General features: G+C 37.6%; 1 protein-coding gene and 1 long non-coding RNA gene across 2 annotated transcripts in view; one reads left to right on the top strand and one right to left on the bottom strand.

The window, feature by feature from the left end:
• The window catches only part of LOC136246530 (uncharacterized), a 29,745-nt gene that overhangs the window by 6,470 nt on the left and 7,335 nt on the right, over positions 1–15,940 (bottom strand). The gene's annotated exons all lie outside the window — the stretch shown is intronic.
• On the top strand, positions 6,914–12,368 carry LOC136246528 (uncharacterized). The gene is made up of 11 exons (XM_066038026.1): positions 6,914–8,359; positions 8,412–8,558; positions 8,610–8,759; positions 8,814–8,988; positions 9,032–9,183; positions 9,422–9,595; positions 10,348–10,726; positions 10,981–11,242; positions 11,293–11,495; positions 11,552–11,621; positions 12,016–12,368. The coding sequence occupies exons 3-6, from the start codon at positions 8,697–8,699 to the stop codon at positions 9,461–9,463; spliced, it is 432 nt and encodes a 143-aa protein (XP_065894098.1). The 5' UTR covers positions 6,914–8,359; positions 8,412–8,558; positions 8,610–8,696; the 3' UTR covers positions 9,464–9,595; positions 10,348–10,726; positions 10,981–11,242; positions 11,293–11,495; positions 11,552–11,621; positions 12,016–12,368.

Raw genomic sequence — 15,940 nt, 5'->3', positions numbered from 1 at the left:
AAGTTTACTGAGTCTAGAGGGAATGTTAGTTCAAGTAAAGTGGCAGAGGATGTATTCTGGGTTACATTCAACAACATCCAGCTATGGTTAAACAGAATAATATATAGTTGTGAGGTGTTTGTAAACTATGGCATCCAGAACAAGAAAGGATAGATGGATAGTTGATGAGCAATTCTAATTCAGAATTTAAAGATCATTGTGGTAAGTATATCTCTGTTACAACATTTATTTTATTTTCACATGTAGCCTGAGGACAGAATGAGACCCTTTATGTGTAGAGTTGCTAGCTATTGCTATTGTTGCAAGGTGCGCATAGCTTTAGGTTAGTGTTGTTTCTATTATCTAAGGACCTAGTTATTGCAGTGGTAAGGGATGATCGATGTCAGGTGCTTGAATGAACTTTAATCCAGTAATGTTGGCCTGGCTGGTATTAGACCTAAACACAGCTGAATAGCTATGGTAAATATATTGCGTACATAGGAATGTCACCAGTACTTTCATATAGAAGGGATTTTCTGTTACTAATGAGATCCACGCAAAGGTCTGCAACTTCTATGAAGAATTAATACTGAATGTAATTCCTTTATCATTTTAAACCTAAACTATATTCACCTCTCTTCTGTTAATATAATGAAAATTTTTATTGCCATATATAGAACTGCCATAGCACATAAAAACCTTCATGTATTTGTGCGTAATGATCTTGTTTATTAACAACTAACAATAAATGTGACCGGATCTTGGAAAACCTACCTTTTGGGCACAAGCAAACTTTTTGGGAAAACTCAAATGAAAATTTCAACACTTTCTTTTAAATTCATTTTTTTACACATTTGGATAAAGCAACTATTAAACCTTCTTGCTGTGAAGTTTCACACTCATAGCTTCTTTTTCGTAGGAGATATGGATGATTATATCAGACCATGTAGTAATTTCACATGCGTGGGATAACAATTAACTTACAAATTGGGTGATTTGTTCAGCTGCTGGAATGGCTAAAACTTAGTCTTAGACAATGACACATGGCATTTAATTGCAGAAAAGTACCAATACTACTTCATTAATCTATCAGAAATGTATTTTAAAGTATTTTAGATGGTAACAATGGAATTATTGGTAAACAAAGTGATTTGTCACCATTTGTCACCCTTAATCACTCACAGAATTCAATACATTACCATAAAAGTTAGTTTGTAATGTACAGGACAGAAAATTGGCCATATCTCAGTAATGCTTCAAGATATTAAGCTGAAATTTTAACATAAGATAGATGAGCACCTAGTACCTCATTTAAACTATAAAACAGAAAATTGACCAATGTGCCAAAAAGGTAGGTTTTCCAAGATCAGGTCACAAATTATTATGCTGACAAGCAAGTGAATTACATATCAACATTAGTCATCAGTTTTATGGTCAGCTAAATCTTCTGTAAACTATAAAGTTTACTTAAGCATCTTAATGTTTGTGAGACTACGTGTGTCTTATAATACATTTACTTCTCCACAGATCATCCCTAGTTGATTGAAGATTGAGGCAAAGTGATCGATGTACTTTGAGGTACGAACATTCTAACCATGTTTATATTGGTTTAAAGTATTTATACTACTTTTATTTTCTTCAATTGATTATAGCATGCTCTGAAATTACTTACTAAGGGTAGTTGCTAGAACGGGTTTGGACCACTGCTGTCTTTGAACCTGTGAATCGCTATATGCTTAGTAAGAAATATTCTAAATTACAGCTACCACAATGATGGTAACTTAGCACCACATTTTGTTGTAAAATACAGGTGGTACACAAAGACTTTAATTGTAATTATGCAAGTAGTATCAATCTGGTATATAACTACATGCACATGCAGTATTACTACACTCTTTCTTTCTCCACAGATAATCCTTAGTAGGTTTTAGATGTTTCTATGGGGCGTACTTTTAATAAGGTATTTTCTACCATGTTTTATCAGTTCAAAGTTTTTGTACCAGTTTCTAATGCTGCAGTACTTCCAAATTACTTACTAAATGTAGTTGCTAGAATGGGTTTGGACCATTACTGTCTTTGAACCTGTGAATGGCTATATGCTTAGTAAGAAATATTCTTAATTACAGCTACCACAATGATGGTAACTTATCACCACATTTTGTTGTAAAATACAGGTGGTATACAAAGACTTTAGATATAATTATGCAAGTAGTATCAATCTGGTATATAACTACATGCACATGCAGTATTACTACACTCTTTCTTTCTCCACAGATCATCCTTAGTAGGTTTTAGATATTTCTATGCGGTGCACTTGTAATAAGGTATGTTCTACCGTGTTTTTATCAGTTTAAAGTTTTTGTATGATTATATGTGACTGAATTTGACAAAACGAGGCTTCCATACACATCCACTTTTATGACTTTGAAGCACCATACCTCAGTGTAGGAGTATGCCATTAGTTTCAAATTTTGACCTGTTATTTTACAATCCTATGGAAGATTTGTGTGAAAGTTTAGGTCAGTAGTCAAGTTACAATTGGTTAAAACAGAAAATTGGATGTGTGTGGAAGCCTTGTGTTGTCAAATTCGGTCGTATATACACTTTCTAATACTATACTTCCAAATTAATTACTAAGCGTAGTTGATAGAACGGGATTGGACCATTGTTGTCTTTGAACCTGTGAATGGCTATAAGTTTAGTAAGAAATATTCTATTAGCTACAGCTATCATGATAATGGCAACTTACGGGCAAAGATTTTTGGCATTTATACATTTATAGCATGCACTGATTTGTTATTGCTACAATAATATGTACATTATGTTACTACATTTTTCTTTCTTTGCAGATCGAGTTGGTTGGAGATGTTTGGATGGATAAACCATATCTGTGATGTTTCTTTCCTCTTGTGTTATTTCGCCTTTTTTCTAAAGATTTTAGGCTGCTCACATGCATTCTTTCAGCTTCAGGGATGTCAGTGGAGATTTTAAGAGCTACTGAGATGCACTGAAGCATACCAGCAACTCCACAGTCACTATGCATGGTATGCAGAAGCTTAGGCTTGCATGGGTTCAAATGCGCCGACATAACACTGAAGTAGAGTTCTATGCCGTCATAATCGGTGGGTATAATTATTAAACAATGAGCTTAATTTCTTGAAAATAGGTCGACACTCCTTAATAGAGCGTAGGGTACGTATCAGCGTTGAAACCGGTTCACATTTTTCCCGGGTCTGACCTGGATTGGATCACGTGCGAAACAAATTAATTGGTTGGGACTGTGCAGAAGTGTATAAACGCGTCATAGTCAAGCGAAGATGCAACCCAGCTTCTTTCCTGAGCTACGTCCACTAATTAGATGACTGCAGCCATACGTTAAGTCACGCCCATTTATCTGTATAGGTATGGAAGAATCTACTGAGCCACGCCTACTAATCGTCGTATGAGACATGGTCTAGCTTTGCATCAGGCCAGCTTTTTCGTGAGCCAGCCCACTCTTTAGGAATTCGTTATAAAGGTGAACTAGGTATGCCAAAGCCACACCCACTTGCAGGAAACGTGTCTTGCTATCTGGAACCTTACGTGGAACCATTCCGGATATCTGCTTAGTTTTTATATTTCTACTCTCGTACATGCGTACGCGTAACGCACTATATTCGACCACTCAAAGTGTAGCCATCAATTTTAATTAATCCAGGTCAGCGGTCAGTAACCCGGTTTCAATGCTGGTACGTATAGAAGCTATGCTCATAAGATAAACATTTGTTCAGTCTTAAATTAGCTATTGCTGAAAACGTGTAGTTTTAGTAGTTATGAAGGTGAAAATTGATGTTGCTGCAGCGGGCATGTTTATGCATTGTGGACTGGCGTAGTCGGACATGATCAGCCTTTCCGGAAGGTATCCGTACGTATAACGGATTAGAAGCCTTATTGGAGTAGCATGTGGTCATAGCAGACAATTTATGGGCAAGGGTAGATAGCCTCGTAGGGTTTCATTGTTCTAGACGCTTCAGTCTTCAGTGAATATAATGTGCTTGCTAGGATTCTCACTTAATACGTGATCGTCTCAAGCAATTATCTCGTCTAGCTTGTCTTCAAGCCGTCTATAGCGATTAGAGATGCGTCTCGTCTATTTAGTCTCAAGGCACCTAAAATGCTGTGCCAATATTGGGTATTTTTCAATAAGGTTTCTGCAAATGGTGGTGTACTGCTCTGGTGTTGGGTACAAAGTAAACGCTGTTATGTATGTTCTCAACACTTGGTAAATTTCACTCTTAGCTCTTCCTGTAATGATTCCATTGTTGATGGCACTCTGTATATGTGGAGAAAAACGGTTTAAGTCTGGGATAGCTAAAGTATTATGCCAATCAGAACTGCTAGCTGAATTTGCTTGGAGAGTCTGTGGCCTTACTGGCTGTACAACAGTAGCTACAGATCCTTGCTGCAATGCTGGCTGATCTTTGCACTGTAACATACAGTCACAGTAGTAACGTTATAGCTAGTTAGCTATTAAATTACCTTCCGCGCTTTCTCCAGAATTTTTCGGAGAGCAATTCTATCTCCAATCACTGTGGCCAAATCTTTCAGGTCCTCCTCTCTTAAATCCAGAAACAGTGAACATGTTATCCTGTTATCAACAATCTTGGTCACCACATCTTCGTGAATTCCTTCTGATGTTAAATATTCAGCTAAGAAATCCGCGCTTCCGTCAACTACAAACTCCATCTGATTTATCTCAAAACAATAACTAGGGCCCATTAGTTAGACTGAACACGCCTAGATAGCAGTTTTAACACGCCCAAGGAAAAACTTCACACCCAAGTACGACACTGCTACGTTGCTGACACGTGGCTTCAACGAACTGTCGATTGTGGCATAGCTAGACTATATTTTCAGACTTTCATTACATTAAAATTCAATATACTTTTTTGGTACCATTGAGTGGTCATACCAGGTGGGGACTATTCTACGGAACGGAACGGAACGGAACGGAACGGAATGATGGACTAAACTGCGGAACGGAATGCTTTCTCAGATTGAAGCTTGCGGCTTACCATTGCTGTACAAGTTATCAGTGGCACTTCCAGCAGGTAATCAAACATACCTCAAGAAAGATAAAACGAAATTAAGGATCGATTGTGGGTTCTTGTTGGTTGTCATTAGTAACGAAGTACTAATTGTGGGAATAGCTGACTCAGTGATTTCATCTTCGGATATATCAAGTAGGGAACTTAATGCATGACTTGTTTTTACTAGTATGTGAGTTATTTTTACTTACTTGACTTTAGAATGTACAGTCTGAGGCCCAGCCTTTCTAATCGGCATAAATCAGTATGCTACACTACAAAGGAAACAAGTATGGTGACAAGCTGAATCAACTCAGTCTAAGTAGAATCTAAAGGAATTTTGTGCAGTGTGTGAGGAACAAACATTCAGATACCTCAAGGAGGCTATATTGTGTGAACATCAATGATTCATTAACAGAGTAGTGGACTATGTCAGATATCTCAGCCTGAGTACTGAGTTGAATTCTGGATGGGGTCTATTTTACAGAATGGAATGCTTTCTGAATCAACTTGCAGCTTGGCTAGCTGCTATCATTGCTGAAATTGTATTTTATCAGTGGAACCTCCAGGAAAGTGGAATAGGATAATTAAAAAAACATTAATTAAGTGATTGTTTAGGTAGTCATGACTTTATTCAGTCTAATAAACAGAATATATGGTTGATTGAGTGAGGTATCACTTTCAGAATGTTCAGACGACCAGTGATGAGATGCATGGATTCATCGAATTTTTGTTGTGGTTGGAGACATTAAATATCCAAAAGCAAACTGACTGTATAATATTAATTCACTTTCTTTATATTTTCTCAATTTTGAGCCCGTATACAAATAATTGAATTTTCCTTGTCAATAGAAATCCTAGAATAAGATGGGAGAGAAACTTATCTTTGTTTACCTATACTGTACAACCAAGAGTTCGTAATACTGATTTGTATGGGGGAGAGTGTCTAACTCTCAGTATGGCCTGTACAAACACCCTGTGTAAAGTTCACCTTTCATCAAATCAACACCTTTACTGGGGGGATAGAAAACTGTTGATAGAGTTGCTGAAGAAGGTAAAGCCTTTGTTCTGAAATAAGGTGTCAGTACATTGGCAGTGAGTCTACCTTGAAATCTCAACTCTAGAGTAGATCCAACACAGGACAGCCCGCACTGTAACAAATACATGTGATCCCATTGTAATTTCATGGACCAGCTGGACTGGGAATCACTTGAAAATAGACGAACAAATTTAACCTGTTTTGTTTGAAGTGAAGCATGTGAAATGTTACACTTAAGAAATCCTAGGATTCTTAGGTGGTATGTAATTAATGTAAGTGTTCCATTTCAGGTCTGACTAGATACATTGAAATTACACACACATCCTGGTCCAAATCACGTTTACCTGGTGGCTACGGGCATGGTTTCACTTGTGGCTTATAATAGAGATTTGGCTGATTTTGGAGTTTTGACATTTAGCCTGATTCAAGGCTAGCAGTCAGACACATCCTTGAATTGTGCAACAGATAAAATCAGCTCACTATTGAATACGACATTAGTCCACTGCACCAGCTGTTAATATATAAATAACTCCATGCATACACTTCAGTGATGTTTGCAGAATATACCCTCCTTGCGGTCTGCCAAAATATTTGCTCCTCACACACTGCACAAAATTCTTCAAGTTTTAATTCAGCTGGCTCTTTCCTGTTACCAGTATCTTCCTGCTTGCTTTATTTATACACTGACCTATGACTTGAAAGACCGGCCCAGACTGTATTCTAAAGTCTAAATAAGAAAAACAGCTCACATAAAGTTCCCTTCCGTATGGATGAACATCACTGATACAGCTCATCCCACAATAATACTTCGTTACTAATGACAACCAACAAAAACCCACAATTGATCCGTTAATTCTTTTTATCTTATGTTTAACCACCCACTGGAGATGCCACTGCTAACTTATAAGGGAAGTTTCAGCAATGGTAAGTTGCAAGCTTCAGTTTGAGAAAGCGTTCCGTTCCGTGGTTTAGTCCATCATTCCGTTCCGTTCCGTTCCGTAGAATAGTCCCCACCGTCATACCATTCCATACCACTTATAATACTAGCGTCCAATTGTTCTGGAGTGCATTTAATTAACGCAATACTCCATTCTCGCAAGCTGTTGCAGCATATAACGTTCACAGCGGACGTCTTCCAGCCTCTCAATCGTTTCTAACAAGACTTTTGTTGTATCAGCTCGAGTATCAGGGATCCTTCGTGGTCTTTTTCTTCGACGTGGTACTGGTACACGTGAAGTCTCACTGCTAGCAGATCCGAAGGCTCCAGGCGTTGCAGCCAAAAGTGGTGAGATTGGGGAATTCAAGGGGGGTTCCCTGAACAAGTCCAGATTCGTCCAAGCAGCTGCTGTTTTTCTCGAGCCGTTTTTCATAGCCATATCTCACTGTTTCTAATTTAAGCTCTCGGCGAAGTGGTGATTGAAGTGAGAAAACACGTAGCTAGTGCTCTATCGAAGGAGTGTTCCTCGACCGGCGTGTTCAGTTGCAGAATGACAGTAAGGTAATAATATAGCTAGCTAAATATTTCGTCATTGTGGTAGGGTGAACATAACTTTTAATTCACTTGCGGTTTCAGTACAGTAGGATTAAGCCACTCCCAAGTAGATTCATTGTTTCCCATTTTACTGTTCTCAAAAATACATGCGGGAAGTTCATTATTCACTACAGCTATTCCTACTAATTTAAAATGGGAACTTTTAAATTCCTACTACTAATTCCCTGCATGATGTTAGCTAGCCAAACCTGTAAACAGTCACTTTTCAGTTTACGTTTACTTTCATCTTACAGTTCTCAGCTAGCAGACCTGTAATGGAGAATCTACAATGTAAACTGTGCTCTGTAGCATCACACTTAAACTTTAATGTCAAAGGCTACGTGAAACATATCAAACTTTTTCATGCACACTGTGCCAGTAATTTGTGGCATTGGAGGCTGTCAGAGATGTTATACAAATGTCGGAACTTTTTTGAATCATGTTTATGCTGTCCATGGAGATGAATTTACACCAACTAATTGCCACACAAGATCACTGAACAATTTCCAGGCTGATGAAGGTGATGAAAACAATGATGATTTTGACATTGACAATGATTGTGGTGATGATAATGATGAGGCAATAGACCAGCCATGTTATTCCCAGAGCACTTTGCAGAATTCTTCAGCAACATTTTTGCTCGGCTTAAAGGAAATGTACAAATTAACACAAGCATCATTACAAGGGATAGTACAGGGTGTCACTGCTCTTAACCAACAAAACTTAGCAATTTTGAAAGCACAGGTATAGCTAGATGATTTTTAATGTGTGTTTATTATGTTTATGTGTCCTGTAGATTCAAAACATCTTGAGCAGTGCAGATATAGACAGCTCCCAAATTCCTGGTCTTGATGATTGCTTTAGCCAGCATGAGCACTTATTTGCTGGTTTAGAAACCAAATATTAACAGCTTAAATATTTGCGGAGTAATCTCAATTTAATTGTAAGAGTGTAGGTGTGTGGATTTCTGTCTTCAAAAAATTATGGTATTTAGGAGCCTGTCAGGATTACTCTTGGACAATGACGAATTTGGAAGTGTTGTGGTGCTAAAAGAAGATGTGTCTCAGTGGAAGATTGTGTCATGTATGTCCCTATACTACAAACTCTACAAGCACTTCTTCAAAACAAAACTGTTGTTTCGGAGGTTAGTTAACATACTTACATGCATGAATTTTATCCTTGTATTCATGTGTAACAGATTGAACATGGTCACCTAACATCTCCAAAACTTGTTAATGATTATTGTGATGGAGAATATTTTAAAGTCCATCCTCTATTTTCAGTCCATACCAATGGACTGCAAATATTCTTGTACTTTGACGAACTGGAGATATGCAACCCGATAGGATCAAAGGTCAAGGTTCACAAATTAGGTTTGTACTCGAATAGAAATAAATTGTATGCTAATGTTTTCAGGCTCGTTTTACTTTACACTTGGAAATTTGTCACCAAAGTATAGATCAAAACTAACAAGCATATATCTTCTAGCGCTTGTCAAATCCACCTTTATTTCAACTTATGGTATGGATGCTGTTTTGAAACCTTTCATCAATGACATGAAAAAACTGGTATGTCTAGTGTGCTTGCAAATGCATGTATGTATTTGCATTATAAAAGTATGCATAAACAATGAAAGCTTGGCAAATCAGCAATCAAACCAGCTGTTTGACAAAATTACAATGGAGAAAGTATGCATTATAGGTCATTAGAAATTAGTAAATCGGTTGAAGTTTCTCTAATTAATTTGTGCCCTGCCAAACTTTTATCATTCACACTATTGACAGTATTTTTATTCCACGTATATAGGAACAAGGGCATCAGTTTCTTATTCACGGAACACCTAGGTGAATGTTTGGGACACTTGCAATAGTGTCAGCTGACAACCTAGGAAGTCTGGCACTTGGAGGATTTAAAGAAAGTTGTACTTCATTGAAGATGTGCAGGCATTGCATGGCTGAAAAAGGAGAGGCACAAACTCAAGTATGTGGCATATATTATTTTAATGCAATAAGCACAACAAACATCTCAACATACTTGGCACATATGCATGTTCTGAAGTACTGTAACACATTTCAGAGTATAATTGTGACTGGATTTGTGAAAAGGGGTCTTCCACACACATCCAATTTACGAACTTTGGCAATTCATAACGTGAGATTGGAAAAGTTTATTGCCTTGAAATTTGGACAGTAGGGAGTACCAACATAGGGTAAGTAATGGAGAAAATTGCAGGTTTGTATCTTTCTTGAACACAATGTTATGATCTTCCAAGTTCATAGAATTGGATATGTGTGTGGAAGACCCCTTTTCGCAAATCCGGTCACAATTCACCATGTTTATTTGAAAGGGCTAACTAAGTATAGTCTTTCATGCAATTTGTACAGCGCTTTGTAGTGACAGCTTATATATACACTTGTAAATATGTGACCGAATTTTGGAAAATCACCCATATGGGCACATTTGACACCTAAAATATTTAATGATCAAATGGCAAACTTTATAGTACAAATCTACTTGTTGATGGTTTTAAGCCATTCTTAATACCTTAAATTACAAGAAAATTCTTGAAACATTTTCAAAACTGTGCCCTGCTCTTATTAGCAATCCACTAAACATGAAAATTCTAATTATTTCACGTGCGCCCATATGGGTGATTTTCCAAGATTCAGTCACATATTATATGCACTTACTGCTGGCATTTATATCTTAATACTTTTTCTGTGATTACACAGTTTATTGAAAAAGATTTTCAGCTATGAAATAAACATGACCACAAAATACAATGTACAGATATTGAAAAAGATAAATCAGGAGAATCATCGAAGGAATATGGAATTAATCGAAATTCAATCCTCAATGAACTTGAGTATTTTCATGTATGTGATGGTTCACTCCTCCCTGACATCATGCATAATGTTTTGGAGGGCGTATTGCAGTATGAAATGAAACTGATGCTTAAGCACATGATAAGTGTTGAAAATTATTTTTCTCTTGATATTCTTAACACCCGACTGGAAAGCATTGAGCTTAGTGTTACAGAATCTAAAAGTAGACCTACTTGTATATCACCAAGTAATATGAACTCAGGAGGAAATACTCTTAAGCAAAGTGGTTAGTACTACAGCAGACCCTCAGTTGTCCAACCCTTGTTTATCCAAAATTGGAAATGAAAGTATTTTAAGTACAGGTGTATGCTCTATTGCAGTATTTCAACAGAGCTTTGTATATAAATGTATGGGCTTCAGTTATCCAAATAATTCACTTATCTGAATACTTATCATTGTTTGAGAATAAACGGGTTTGGATAGCAGAGGGTTCATAGTATTTGTTTTGATTTTATTGTGATTTCCACTTGACAACCGTAGCTTCTCAAATGTGGCTGTTAGGACGGATATTACCACTTGTCATCGGAGAACATGTCCCCAATGATGATGAACGATGGATCTTGTTTCTGTGTCTCATGGATATCGTAGATCTGTTGTTTGCACCAACAACATCTGAGGACCATGCTGTCTACCTCAGTAGTCTAATTAATGATCACCATGGTGACTTTGTTTGCTTATATCCAGGTGCAAGTGTTCTTCCAAAATTTCATTTTATGGTGCATATGGGAAGATTTATGATCAAGTAAGCTATCTGCTTATAATGATTTATCTGGTAGCTATGTTTATATACAGATTTGGGCCACTTGTTCATCACTAGACAATGAGATACGAGGCAAAGCATTCATATTTCAAACAATTGGCTCAATCTATGGGTAACTTTGTAAATGCTCCATATTCTCTGGCAATGAGGCATCAATTGTACTAATGTTATTTGAACTTGAATGGTAATGATCTCCCTGGATGGACTCATGCACAGAATGTAGAAGCTGGTCCAGGTATGTGGTTTGTCTTACTTGTTTCTACATGGATTTACTGTATGCATATTGCCTAGGAGTAGTTGTATCAGATGAGCTCCCTGAATTTACTGACCTGCTCGGACACCCTGTATTAAGTATATATAGGTAAGTATTTAATATCTACCTTTCTTTGTTAACCACATGCTTGCACTACTAATGTATGCATATACACTACACACATGGGGCACACACTACACATGCTACAAGTGCATTAAACACATGCTGACATATGACAGGTATATATACACTACGCATGCACACCACAGGCGTGGGCACTTGGAAGTCTCACCTGAACATCTTCTGTTATTGTGATGCATGGGGACAGTTCATTTGCTTTTCCAGTTAGCATCAGGTACCTGGTGTCACCAAATACTCACACTGACAGCCATACAAATTGTACACTTGTGATTACTGCATAGTAGCAACAACAAAACTTCAACCCATGTGGGAATCTATCTGTTCACTTGGTTACTTTGCTAATCTACTCCATGATCTGTAGGTGCAAGTGGGTGAAAGTGAATAATGAGGAGTTTAAGATATCCAGTGGAGTCATCGTTGGAGTGAAACATGATCTACCAATAGTTGGAGTGATTTGTCAAATTAATATCATAAATGGAGATACAGTGATCTTCAGTGTTGATCACTATGATACGTCATTTGAGCCTCACTACAGAGCTTACATATTGGATGAAACATCATTTTGTTCAGCAAACATTTTCCATTCCAATTTATTTATCCAAAATTCAGTTCATATTCGAACTTCTCATGTGTATGAATTATCAGGACCTTTTGTAATTTTGCCATTTTCTCTTTGTGTTGCTGTATAGCTCAATGTTCTGTTTCAGTTTTGAACAAAATCATACAATAGCTACTTACGTTAAGATGGCTTTGTAGATTATGTACACTATACTTTGACATAATAGCAGGCCAATTACAATGGGAGATATTCAAGTTGTGACTGAAGTTTCATCCACGCCAGAATTTCTATGTAGCAGAGTTCAAACACAGGCTTTGGAACAGTAATTCTGTGTCTTCTGTGTTGTACACACGTGGCGGCTCAGCGAAATGAAGGAGCTACCACTGGCTAGGGCCTCGAGAGTTTTCACTTCGTTACACAAAAGGCCTCTAACAAAGCGGCCAGCAACCGTGACAGCATGAAGGTGGGTAAACTATATACCATCACTTCATGCAAATAGTGGGTGAATAGCTATACTCACAATCGTCCTTTGCATGGATAAGTTGCATACATTCGAGTAATTCTAATTAAAGAACACCACACGATCTGCAGATTTATGATACAAGGAGGTGTCACACAGGCTCTTGCTGGGCGATTGCAGTCCGGCAAACTTGAAGGTAACAGTTAAAACCACTAAATCGCTATACAGTTGGTCAAAATCAAGACGAAATTAATGAAGAGTACAAAATCCACAATCGAAAACTATACGAATTTAAAACCAAGATTACGGAAAGTTGAAACTCACAAGACGTAAGATTCCCCCAAGAAGATGCTACAAAGCCACAGAGACGTTTGATTTCTGTTGCATCTATGACGCTGGTTTATACATATTATAATGGTGGAGTCTATGGTTTGTATAGCATGCAACAAGAAATTACAATAGCTACTAAATTACAAGTGCAAGTGCGAATTAGAAAAAAGGAAATACGAGAAGAAAATACTGTAAGCACTTCAAGTCACAGCCAAGGTGAAATGTTGCCCGGCCAAGACTGTGGTCACAGGTTCTCAGGTGGACACCCCTTTTGCTAGCCAGTCAAGTGTTAATCAGTGCTGTCTCATACTGGCTCATCGATATTGCTTCCTGCTATGTAAGTAGTGTACTGAAAGTGCATTCATGTGTAAGGTACTGAACTGTTGTATAAAGGTCTATAGTTGATTTATGGCTATAGCTACATGCATAATGATACATAGCTGGTAGCTGTGCTTTATATGGAGGAGTATTGAAATAGCAGCCATGCACATCTACTGTAAAGGTTCAATATTATGAGTCAAAAGGTGACCTCTAGCAGATTTCACTCTGCATACCAACTAGAGTATTACAACACTGATGTATATATTATTATTTTACAAAAAAAAATTATCCTTAGAAGCTATTAACACCCCAAAAGTGTGCACAAACACCTTAGAGTGTACACTAATACCCTCAAAAGTGTGGGTGTACCCAAACACCCATAGTAGGGTGTAATCAAACACCTTTGTTTTTACAGTGAATACATTTGTAATTGTTATCACCATAATCATTTATCAAGTTATAAGCATTTTTTATTATTTTGGTTGCAACTTCAGGATTAGAGCAGCAGAGAAAGGAATAGAGGACTCAACCATCAAGACTTGTATATGGGAGATGGAACAATATTGCGATGGACAATGCCGGTACTAACCCCTCAAGGGTGTTGCAGTACAGTATAGATGCAAGACCAGAGCCTCGATCGTCACCTTTTGACTGTGGTCACAACTTCAGGATTGGAGCAGCAGAGAAAGGAAAGGAGGACTCAATCATCAAGACTCGGGGAGATGGAATAGTATTGCCAAGGATAATGCCAGCACTCCCCAGCTGCAGGAAGCTGACTAATTGCCACTGCATTCTATATGTTTGTGCGTACAATTGTGCAATGTTATGTTTTCAAACATTGTTATTTCGTTGTATATTATCTTACTACTTTAGTGGCAATACCAACATATCACATATGTGACCGGGCCTGCGATAATAGGGCATGTGGGCACATGATTTTTGCCTACTTTTTCACATTTTCATCGCTCGTAACGTTTTGCACCAATATGCTATGGTATTGCAATTTTTAGCTATTAATCAGCATTTAATTGGCATCATGATGCAAGTTACAGAATGCAAAAATACTATTCCAGCACTGAGATATGACCTGAAGAGTGATGGGATGTAGTTTGTGCCCACATGCCCTGTTTTCGCAGGCCCGGTCACATATTTGAAAGTGCAGTTCTACCTGAATAGACATGAGTGTACCAATAATACAGGATCTTGCTAAGACGAAAAGCAAATACCACATGGCTACATTGATAGAGTGATATTGTGATATTCAACCATGAGGGTGATAGCAATACATCATTACTGTGATAGTGATGATAAGCACTAGTGTGCATAGGCACTAGTGTGGCATGCTTTTATCAGCAGTCTCATGTCTGTGCTTTCATCTAACTGCATACAAATTACTGCTGCAGTAAAAAAATAGACTGCTAAAAGAAGCAGTTAGGACAAAAAAATATTACAACTGCCATCTTTATAAAAGTGGACCAATCTTGGTGGGAGTGTTCATAAAATAAAAATAAATAAAAGTCACCTTCCACTTGGTAAAGTAACTGACAAACCATTGGGCTGCAATTATAAGGGATTGAAAATTCTTGAGTAAAGTGCTAATAGTTATACACTTGAAAGAAAAAGCCAACAAACAGAATGGCTACACATTCAGTAATGTGGATGGAGCCTCACATAACAACAGATAATAGTTCACATGCATTTCAATATTATAGAGATTTAGACTAAGTACATACGTATGCCAACACTTAGCCATCCACAATGCAGTAGCGAATGTTTAGTTGGGGTATCATGGGAGCAAAATGCTTTTATTAAAAAGACATTTAGCACAACACTAAAATTTGAAACAGTATCATTAGTTAAATACCCCACCTCACTTTAATCTACCATTGGGTCCATAGCATATTTTATGCTCTGTGTAAGGATACATCTTTGGTGCTCCTTTTTACTACCTTAATCATCATAAGTTAAGCACTAGTAACAAATGGGTTCACAATGTGATTATAGGCTACATCTCATGCCCAAGTTTGAGTGACTGGTTAACAACACCTTTCTTGCATACTAAACAACTCCAAAAAAGTATTGCTGGCAGAGTTGCAACATTGTAACTGCTTTTAAGTCTTACAACAACCTAAAATATATTTCAACCATGAAGACTATGCTGAGTACTGTTTCACACATAATGTTATTTCAACTACAACTCAAGAGTGCTCTCTCCTCTTCCTTTTAGATGGTGAATCTGAACTTGTTTGTGCCTCTCCCCTTGTCTCCTTCACCCCCTGTTTATATGCCTGGTTAATAATCATTCATAGGAGCATGAAATATTGTTACAGGATCATAATGCTTGGGTGGAAAGACAGTTCATTACTGTCTTTCTGTGGCCCTCTAAATTGGTTTAATTTTGGCATAAATAAAATAGAGATCCCAAAATAGTCTGTTTTGCACCTAAGCATTATGTTCCTTTCTTGCTGGCTAGGCAGTTTACCACTACTTGCCTAATTTAATAGGCCCCCTTCACCTGTACAGCTACCAAACCCACACACAATCATGTTTACTGGATGCTTGCTTCCTTCAGAATTCTACCTCATGTCCAGGCACTGTGATAGAGGAGGGTATAAA

This window comes from Dysidea avara, chromosome 2 (genome assembly GCF_963678975.1).
Source record: "Dysidea avara chromosome 2, odDysAvar1.4, whole genome shotgun sequence".
NCBI classification, from domain to species: Eukaryota; Metazoa; Porifera; class Demospongiae; order Dictyoceratida; family Dysideidae; genus Dysidea; species Dysidea avara.
This window is presented reverse-complemented; position numbering and strand designations above follow the sequence as displayed.